The sequence below is a fragment of the Triplophysa rosa genome, linkage group LG14 (assembly GCF_024868665.1).
Source record: "Triplophysa rosa linkage group LG14, Trosa_1v2, whole genome shotgun sequence".
NCBI classification, from domain to species: domain Eukaryota; kingdom Metazoa; phylum Chordata; class Actinopteri; order Cypriniformes; family Nemacheilidae; genus Triplophysa; species Triplophysa rosa.
Window position 1 is genome coordinate 12,794,183 of NC_079903.1, and position 10,210 is coordinate 12,804,392.

General features: G+C 35.3%; 2 protein-coding genes across 3 annotated transcripts; one reads left to right on the forward strand and one right to left on the reverse strand.

Annotated features, from left to right (window-relative positions):
• Positions 1–2,571: 2,571 nt before the first annotated feature.
• On the forward strand, positions 2,572–7,649 carry LOC130565041 (zona pellucida-like domain-containing protein 1). Of its 2 annotated transcripts, none has more exons than XM_057351571.1 (11): positions 2,572–2,659; positions 2,769–2,860; positions 2,926–3,152; positions 3,830–4,020; positions 4,113–4,185; positions 4,661–4,758; positions 4,858–4,941; positions 5,084–5,255; positions 5,330–5,435; positions 6,444–6,473; positions 6,648–7,649. In XM_057351571.1, the coding sequence occupies exons 2-11, from the start codon at positions 2,770–2,772 to the stop codon at positions 6,809–6,811; spliced, it is 1,236 nt and encodes a 411-aa protein (XP_057207554.1). In that variant the 5' UTR covers positions 2,572–2,659; position 2,769; the 3' UTR covers positions 6,812–7,649. The 2 variants fall into 2 exon arrangements, with proteins under 2 accessions (XP_057207554.1, XP_057207555.1); XM_057351572.1 differs by having other exon boundaries at positions 2,573–2,659; positions 6,654–7,648.
• Positions 7,650–7,876: 227 nt separating this feature from the next.
• On the reverse strand, positions 7,877–9,464 carry zgc:162608 (uncharacterized protein LOC100037332 homolog). The gene is made up of 3 exons (XM_057350392.1): positions 9,388–9,464; positions 8,762–8,858; positions 7,877–8,669 (listed from the first exon to the last, which is right to left on the reverse strand). The coding sequence occupies exons 1-3, from the start codon at positions 9,437–9,439 to the stop codon at positions 7,877–7,879; spliced, it is 942 nt and encodes a 313-aa protein (XP_057206375.1). The 5' UTR covers positions 9,440–9,464.
• Positions 9,465–10,210: the final 746 nt, after the last annotated feature.

Consider the following 10,210-nt stretch of genomic DNA (forward strand, 5'->3'; position numbering starts at 1 on the left):
ACACTTTGACTTTTGAGATTCAAAATGAGCAAGAAGAGACTGGCATTAGCACAGCAAGACTGCAAAAAATGACATTCTTCCTAAGCATTTTTCTCTTGTTTTCTGTAAAAATACTTAAATTACGATACATTTACATAAAAAGAAAAGTGACCCAAGATATTTAGTCCTGTTTTATGAAAGAAAATATATACACTAGGTAAATTTATGCTTAAAACAAAATTGTACATTAAATCTACAGTAAGGTACTGGCAAACCTGCTGCGAAATTACAGCAACGTTTTACGGTGTAGGTTCGAGACAATCCTCATCACTGCTCCTTAGAAAAATGGTGAAACTATAGGAACCGAAGTTGTCACTATGTCAGATTTTTTATATTTACCAGCAGATGGCAGTGTTGTACTAGGATTACATTGCTCAGAATATTTTGTTCCTATAGTATGCGGTTATGTCATCATTATCACCCTTCCAAGTTAAAACTCTTACTATGAGATAAAACATATTTAAAAGTAGAACCTTTTAATGTCAGGGAATGTTATTGGACAGGCCTTAACCCATTCAGACCCTGTGTCCACTATAAAGGACATCACTGCATTTGTGATGCTCAACATCCTTCAATGCCCGAAGGGGTTAAATAATGAAAGAGTTTTGAATAATTTTGTTCAGTTACTCGCTGTGTAAAGAACAATTCTAAAATGAACATTTTTTGTATCCTTTGTCTAAAGAACCCTTTTCCAGCTAAGAAGTTGACAGCGGGGACATAAAGCATTGTTTTTAGCTGTTTGTGGTTACAAGTATAAGTATAAAGCTCATGCAAATTAAAGAAGTTTTATAACTTTTAATGTTTTCATTTTCCACATTTTACTACTAGATTGAATCCTGAACTAATATTAAACAACTTTTCACAACTTTTCAGTCTGTCTTTAACCCTTACGCGGTCTTCTCGGAGTCTTTTTGACCCGCAAATGACGTTTGCTAAAATAAAAATAAAAAGGTCATCTCTGTATAAATGGCATGACACTTTGCAAAGTGGTCAATACTTTCTAGATTTACAAATAAAAAAATTGGAATGATATCTTGATTTTATGTGTAATATCTTGATTTTAAAGTCAAACCCATGGCACTTAGAAAATGGACAAAATTCATCCACAAAATCATTAACAACGCAGATCACACATAGACAAAAATAAAGTGGCACACTTCCAACAATCCAAAAAACATCCACAATGCAAAATAACAATTTAGCACAGACACACAGTTCTCTTACAGTTAGTAACTGATGTTTAGATTAACTTTGTAGAATTATATGAAAAACAGATGAAGATAAATGAAACTCTAAAGACTGCAAATTTTCTCTTTGTAACATCTTGTTCAGGTTTGATTGTATCATAATGTAACATTATTGAAAAACAGTTTTTTTCAGTACAAAAAATGCTAAACAAAAAGTCATTTTTTTGTTGTGATTTCATAATATGTATGAATAATATGAATCCAATCCATAATATGAATCCAACTGAAAATCTAAGTTGTCTAATAGCACATGTAGCAAATAGTGGAGCTCTGCACTCTACTGGTAAAAGTGAAAATTTTTTACTTTTAAAACGGAATTTTCAAAAAGATGGGAAAAATCGTACAATAAACCATGTCAAATGATCAATTTTATCCCCATGAATTAAAGTTAGAAATCTGGGTCTTTTATAAAGTGAATTTTATCAAAAAATCTATTTTTGTATAAAAACCTATTTAAAAATATTTTTTTATTTACAGTATATAAATTTTGAACATATCATTAATCATCAAAAAACTACACAAATGTGGATTAAAAACATTAATAAACAGAGTAAAATTACATTTGTTAAAAAAAAACAATTATTTTGTTACAAAATTCTCTAGAGACCCCAAAGACCAGGAGTGCACACCCCAAACGAAGACCGCATAAGGGTTAAAAATCACACAGTATTAAACCTGTCAATGTTTGTGTTTGTGGCCCTATAAGTGAAATCAGATAATAAAAGAATAAGGGACGCACATGTACTCAAGTTGTTTTATCCAGGAGATGAGAATGCTAGAAAATCACGATGGTATTACACCTTCTCATATTATGTGAAATATGTTCTCTGACCGAGGGGCTTTTTGGCATAAACAGGTCTGCATGCTTTATTCAGCGTTCTTTGTCAGATAATACTACCACTCAGTCAAAACGAACCCTTTAGCCTGTAGCAGGGGTGTCTTAAGATAGCTGTTCTCACAACACAATAGATGATGCCAGGCAAACAAAGGTTATTTTTGGCATCCCATGTTTCATACCTTGTGGCATATTATCACATTTCTTGCATTAATAATGTTCTAAGATGATGATGAACATTTTATAGTTTTAATGACCTAAACACAATAGACTTCTATACAGTATAATTTCCAAAGCTTTGAGAAAAATGGTCCAGATAGATTAATTGTACAAACATCAGAGTATTGCAGGACTGCCATTGTCGACCTGTCACTCAAAGTAATCCGTGCACAGAGTAAACAGAGGATTCACCTGGTAGGAGGGATGAGACACTCCCAAACCTATTCAATCACTCGTGAGGGTCTAATGTTATATAAGAAGCATCCAGCCACCTGTATTACAGTATATTCTGTCCATTCCGACTCCAGGAGTTAAACAGGTATGATATAGCTACTGCGTTTAATTTCATCTTACTATTTAGTTTCACATGCATGTTTATTACTGATGGATCTGATCTCCTCAACTTTTACACTTTCTCTTCTCTATAGCATGATGCTGTGTCTCTGCCTCTGTGCGCTGGCTGTTTTCCTGCAGTCAGTTCACACTTATAACTGCTCAGCACAGTACAACAGAGTTCCAGGTGAGACCCTCCAGCTCTTTATTCTCTGCTACTTGCTAAGCACTAACACCACTCTTTTCTCATAGATAATGGTGACCTGATGGTACACTGTGGCACCAATATGATTTTACTGGAGGTGAACCTGTGCACTGCTGAATGGTCAGGCTTCGATCCCAATGGACTGGCCTTGAATGGTGAACGCAATAACAGCCAGTGCATGGGCACCATTGACACCATCGTGAACCCACCTGTCATTCGCTACCAGCTGCCTATCAACCACAGTCAGGAGAATCCATGTAGACAATCTCTGCAGGTGTGAATAAAAAGTTCTATTTTTGTTTTAATGTATAAGAGTTTGAAAAGATAAAGGCTAAACTAAAATGGGTAATTCTACTATCTAAAATATTTTTAGTCCAACTCAGTTTTCTATTGACATGTTGCATCATTTTTTTTAAAGGGCTTATTTAAAGTTTTGTTGAAATAACAAGTGACACATTTATGAAAATTTAATTTGAGCCAATTGAAAAATGTAGATGTTACCAGTCGCTGGAAAATTTTGAAAAGATTTGAAAGATTTATGTTTAAAAGAATGACTATTTACTAATGTCGTAAATGTTGAATCCAATTTTTAACACAACAGTTCATCCAAAAATGAAAATTCTGTCATCATTTACAGTATAAATTTAGTTAATACAATAATATAAGTTTCGATGCACACAGAGAAAGATATTTGGAAGAATGCTTGTAACCAAACAGTTCTTGGCCACCATTGACTACCATAGTAGGAAAAATTACTTTGTAAATTTCTTTGTTCTGAAAAAAAAAGATATTTTTAAGAATGTTGGAAAGCAAACAGTTCTGCCGCACTTTGGACTACCATTGTAATTTTTCCTACTATGGTAATAGCAGTAAAAAAATGCTTGTTTTAAAAGCAACAAAGAGCAAAAAATTACAAAAACCATTCCTTCATTTTTCCTCGTCTGTCATTAGATTGTGGACGAGGTACCCAGCCGTACCGGGCCATTCAGCATGTTCTCCAGCATTCAGTCCGTCATTATCACTGGCTTCATTGATACTCCCAGCTCTGGAGAAGGCTTCATTAGTTACTCCACAGATCTTTACTACCATTTCTCCTGTCGGTACCCGCTGGAATATCTCATCAACAATACTCAGATTGTAGCGTGAGTATCCAGAAATCACTCTGACACTCTGCATACTTAACCTGTAGCAGTATGACTCGATAGATTCGATTTCACTTGAATTCCTCCTCCAGGTCTTCGGTTTCAGTGGCCACAAGTGACAACAATGGAACTTTCATTGACACTCTCAGTATGAGTGTCTACAATGTGAGTTTTTTTTGGGTATCTTTAATTCAAAATGCAAAATATCTTTTTTTAAATTCACCATGAAATCAAACAGGAAGATTCTAAGTGTTTTACACAGTGTTGCAGTGATTATTATAAATGATTTATCCGTGCACACCATTATTTTTTTATTCATTTGCAATTGTAATCTTTAATCAAGAACATTAAGCTCCTCTCCCCCTCTCTACAACAACTCTTCACCACGTGACGTCAGTAATAAAAAAGAGGTAGGACTATACTGACTGTCCAATGGCCAGGCATTTTTAGCCCTCCCCTCCAGGCCCAACTTACAACAAACCAATCAAAAAGGGAAGGGCAAAATAAAGCCTACATTTTTTCTAATTTCAGAAGCCGTTTCATTTGGATATACGTCACAACACGGAAATGTAGTCAATCGCAGCTTCCGTTTCATGGTGACTTTAAAGATATATTTCTACTATGTCTATTTCTTTGGCAGAGCACAGATTTTACCTACCCACTAGTGGTTCCACCATCAGGGCTAGAACTGCGCACTAAAGTCTATGTTGAAGTTAAAGCTAACAATCTCACTGGAAAGTAAGAATATTGAAAAATTATATTATTTTATGTAGTGAATTATTAGCATGAAGTGCTTTATAATGGAACTAAGTTCTATTTACTGTTTTCTATCTTCAGTTTTCATCTTCTGCTGGACCACTGCTTTGCAACCCCTTCACCTTATAATCAAACCAACACCAGACGGCATAACTTTTTCACCGGGTGAGTTATACCTACTGTACAGTATACTGCACCACCATTAACAACTGTTCTGATATAAACTGAATATTAACTACAAAACTCTTAAATCTGCTATTGATTTTGTGTATGACTGTATCACTGTATCCCTGTTGTGTCATCTCAGTTGTGGTATAGAGAACCGGACAAATGTCCTTTATAATGGCCGTTCCAAGTACTCCAGATTTTCCTTTGAAGCGTTTCGTTTTGTGGAACACCGTGATCAAGAAAAGTCCACTATATATCTGCACTGTATACTTCGGCTTTGTGAACCAAATAAGTGCCAAGAGCTACTTGATGTAAGTAAGCCTGTAGAATAGAACAGAATCATTAACACTAATGATCAGCCAGTTAACATCTCATTTTTGTGCAGTCTTGCATCACTAATAGAACTCGAAGGCGAAGGGCACCAGAACCTTTTGGATCGCAAGCAAAAGATTCTGCCACAGTGTCTGTGGGTCCTCTGTACACTGAAGCCCGTGAGTCTGCAGATACACACATACACTCTTAAAAATAAAGGTGCTTAAAAGGTTCTTCACAGCAATGCCAGAGAAGAACCATTTTTTGGTTTCAAAAAGAACCATTCAGTCAAAGGTTCTTTAAAGAACCATCTCTTTCTTACGTTTTTATAATCTAAAGAACCGTTTTTCAGCACAAAGAACCTTTTGTGAAACAGAAGGTTCCTCAGATGTTAAATGTTCTTTACGGAACCAAAAGTTTCTTCTGCACTCTTTAAAATAAAGGTGCTTAAAAGGTTCTTCACAGCGATGCTATAGAAGAACCATTTTTGGTTCCACAAAGAACCATTCAGTCAAAGGTTCTTTAAAGAACAATCTCTTTCTTTTTTATAATCTAAATTACTTTTTTTGCCACAAAGAACGTTAGTGAAACAGAAAGGTTCTTAAGATGTTAAAGGTTCTTCTATGGCATCGAAGAACCATTTGAAGCACCTTTAAGAGTGTAGCCTAAAGCCAGCATAAAATCTCATCATAGTTAATGAAATAGTTCACTCACAAATTAAAATTGTATTTAAGCATTATTGTTCCAACCATGTATTTTTTCTTGTTTGAATTCTTCTGAATATGTTAAAAGAGATGTCAATGAGTAGATTTTCCATAGGCATCCATTTTAAATTGAACATAACAAGGATGATATTTTTTGAATTTTTTAAATGACCTTAAAGGAACAGTTGGAACAGAATGGTTCCTATTGACTTGACCATAGTAATTTTAATTCCTACTATGAAAAGTCAATGGGGACAATTATTTGGGTAAACTATTCCTTTAAAAATCATCACCTTCTTTATTGAAATATTTTTGTGCTTTATGGTAAAGAAAAACACTGCCTGGAACAGCATGAGAGTAAATAAATGACATTTTTTTTGTGTGAACTATTTTTTTATTCACACTGTTCATTTTTAAAATTCTTAATGAAAGCAGTTTTATTTGCTATGCTTAACTATACTATGTATCTGTTTGATCCTGCAGAGAATAACCTTCCCTCTCCATCTCCCTATGGTACGTGATTATTTTCTAAACTTTATTTTTCAATACAAATATTGCACTTTAATTTCAGACCTAATTCGTATAAAAATCCAAAGCAACCATCCTTTCTGCTAATGTATTAAAAAACCCATAAACTTTGCAGCAGTGACAACAAGCGTTGACGGTAAATGTTTGTTTTCTCTTGAGAATCAGGAGGCAGTGAGCCATTGAACAGGAACAATGTAAACATGGCTGGAGTCATTCTGGGGGTCATGTTTGCCACCGGTGGTGCTGTGGTGCTGGTTATGGCTGGATGGTTTGTGCTGAAGAAGTTTTACTGGGCTGGTAGTCTGCCTCAGGCTTTCCACTAAGAGATCCATCAACCCGCCATCTGTTTTGTGCTGAATGAAGTTTAATTTGATATATCAGATAAGGCATCTGATCACAGCATCTGCACAAACTATGAAAGGGCCACTTTGCATAATGCATATTTAGCATGTAATCTATTTAGACAGCATTGGAAGTCCAGTAAACATTTTGCAGCTGTGCGCTCTGTAGAAAGCTGTAAGACATAATGCATTTACGTAAATGCAAAACCTCATGGTCAGAGCTGTTTTTAACAATTGTAATGTAATGCTTTGATAACTTTATATGCCTCAATCTGTTCATTTCATTTTTCTCCCTTTATCATGCACATTGCTTGTATATTAACCAATGACTTGCTGCTTTCCTGTAATGTAATGTGATGTTAGTTTAGATGACTGTTTAGCATACTTAGAAATTATTAAATGATGCACAGATACTAAATGTCTCCACCAACATCGATTATTCAGTGAGTGATATCTGCCGATAACAATTCTGAAGATTAAATGAATATTACTTAACTTTCTGAATGTTATTAATCCATATAATGACTATTAATATTGAACATCAAACTTGTGATGTTTCTAAATGTTTTCTATATAAAGAGCAAAAATTCATGGCATTTTCCTGTCCTCTTTTAATTGACTGAATATATTGGCCGATGGTGTGAATTTCTTTTTTACCGATTATTGGCCGATATATCGGTGCATCTCTAGAAATTGTTTTTTATTAGTATGGTTCAGGCAATGATCAATGGACAACATAGAGTATATTCATTTTTACTATGTACAAATAAATCTTTATTATATATATATATATATATATATGAAAAACATATAACACAAAACATTCTCAATAAACATGCAGTAAATAAAAGATTCTCCATTTTCTCTTTCACCTCATTAAGCAATTGATTTCCCTTCATGTCATTTACATCCTTTTACACAAGATTTCCTTGAAAACTGTACAAACAAAGATAGTGCTCTACATAAGTTACAGTTCACAGTGTACATACAAACATTGCATAACATGCTATTTACATTACAGTTGTATTTCTGAATGAACGGGAGAGTTTAATTTAGGGTGTGTATGATGTCCTGTAACAGTGCAGAAAGTCTAGTTGAGAAATCCTCCTGTATGGATTCTATGTTTGTCTGATGAAAAGCCGATGACTCACCATTACTCACATTTTCTTGTAGAGTGATTATATGTTGGTCTAAATTAGAAATGAACTGCTGATTATGAGCAAATGAATTCTGACAGAACTGGTCCACTTTTGAAGTCATCACATCTCTTGGAGGCTGTGCCGAGGCAAGGTGGCCAACCAGAGCTATCTTCAACGCGGCCATCTTGCCTTGTATCTCCAAACTGAAGGTACACACTTCCTGTCCCAGTCTGGCCGTCACTTCCTCCCAGAGTTCCTTTCCACTGCTGTCTCCTTGCTCCTCCACAGCTTCAAAGGCCTTCGTCTTAAAGTTCTCAAAGGCTGCTGTCCTTTTCTGGTGGCTTTCATCCAGTGCAAGGGTGATCCTCTGCACGACCTCCTGGTAGAGTGCAGCTTCATCTGGGTTTAGGTCCTGGAGGTTCAGATTGAGTTTATCACAGAGTTCTTGGGTGTTTGACTGGAGGGCAGTCTGGAGCTGCTTTGTGAATGGAGCTAGGAACTCTCTGACGTTGGCCAAGGTGTGTTTCGGGTGGCTGGGGTAAGGAGAAAGCCTCTGTCTCAGCTCGGCGAGCTCCTGCTTCAGACGGGCTCGTAATCTTTCGGACTCCATGCTCAGCTTATACCTGAGCTCAGCAGCCATGGGGCTGGAGGAATCTTGGGAGTAAAGGTCACTGCTTACCACATGGTTCTTCCACATTCCACTGCTGAAAAACAACCATATCAATGTTCATACAGTTTGCCATTTCTTTGTTGCTTTAATCAATCTGTACTATTGAAAATGATGTGAACTCACTTTGGATCTTTGGCGAAATCTTTCTTGTCAGTGGCTTGGTTGTCTTTCTGTAAACTCCATGATGCTTCTTGGCTGCTATCGTGATTAAGTGGAAGTGCTGAAATGCAAGAAGGTTGCAAGAAATGAGCAAAATCTCATGAAAAGAATATCGTATGTAAAGCATAATGCATTCAGAGGGGCTTTGTATTAACCAGAAATGTTTCTTAAAGAATAAAAGATTGGCTATTTGTACATTATCTGACTCGGAACAATATCAGAAAAATCATCAAAAATTTCTAAAAATATACCCAAGCTGTCTCTGGGACAGTAAAAGCTCTTAATATGTATTGTTTAGGTACAGATATGTACAGTATACATTTAGTACCAATATATACCTCTGATGTATTAATATGCACTCTTTAGGTGCAGAGATGTGAACACAAAATAAGTAAATCAAATAAAAAATGTAAAATATTGTTTTGAGAAGTTACTTTATCTGTAATTACTGCATTTTATTATATAAGAAAAGATTTCAAAGCCCAGATGAATACATGGTAGAAGATTGGTCCAATATGTTGTTTATAGATGATTATTTCTAATATTTTACCACAGAATGCAGTAGTAATAAAACAATAAAAACAACAAACCTGTTGTAGAAGCAAAGGTCAAAGCCAATATTACAATGTGAAGATACATCATTTCTAATGATGACGGTTATTCTTGCTCTCTAAAAATAGAAACGTCACAAACAGATATTTAAAAATTATATGCAGAAATTACAATTTTCTTATATTTTTTTACTCTGATATTATTGTCTATCAAAGATTTATTTAATATGCTATTATGCAATATGTTACAAATTACATCTTACACATCAATTAGTCTATTCATCTAATGAAACAAGGGGAAAATTCAGCCCTTACCTGGTGCAGAGAAAATGGGAGAATATCTTCTCAAGTTCCATATTTAAAGCGATCCCTTATCAGAGGTTGTCCCGGTCTTCTGTGTCAACACATACCACGTGGAGGGTCAGTTTGATAAGTAACAGGAACCTGAAGGTATTTTGCTAATTGGCTTGTGTTCCAACAACATCGATTCAGAGTATCCCTAGTGATGTCATTTCAAGGCCAGAATTGACGCAATTCCAAGTCAGAGGAGGTCAATACTACTGAAATATGTTTACGGCAAATTAAAGGCATTTAATCAGCTATACCGGTGATTTAATATGCCACACCCATCAAAAATGAAAACTATTTAAGTGAATCACATACAGTATCACTGTCGTAATGCTCATTAACATGAGATACAGGCTACAAACACTTACGTTGGGTGTAAAGTCCATTTTGTGAACTGCCTGCTATTTGGCTCAGTTGTATCAATTGAATTCTTACCTACTTGGCTTTCACACAATGACTTTGCTTTTCTCGTAATATCACAGAAAAAAAGCCACAAAGATTGAACCTTCCAGGT

Bases quoted from the DNA above. Each gene is read 5' to 3' on its own strand.
- LOC130565041 (XM_057351571.1), top strand. From the start codon at position 2,770: ATGATGCTGTGTCTCTGCCTCTGTGCGCTGGCTGTTTTCCTGCAGTCA. The intron at 2,861-2,925 runs GTGAGACCCTCC...CTTTTCTCATAG, and splicing joins ACAGTACAACAGAGTTCCAG to ATAATGGTGACCTGATGGTA. The intron at 3,153-3,829 runs GTGTGAATAAAA...GTCTGTCATTAG, and splicing joins CATGTAGACAATCTCTGCAG to ATTGTGGACGAGGTACCCAG.
- zgc:162608 (XM_057350392.1), bottom strand. From the start codon at position 9,439: ATGATGTATCTTCACATTGTAATATTGGCTTTGACCTTTGCTTCTACA. The intron at 8,859-9,387 runs GTTTGTTGTTTT...CTTGCATTTCAG, and splicing joins GACCTTTGCTTCTACAACAG to CACTTCCACTTAATCACGAT. The intron at 8,670-8,761 runs GTGAGTTCACAT...GTTTTTCAGCAG, and splicing joins GATTTCGCCAAAGATCCAAA to TGGAATGTGGAAGAACCATG.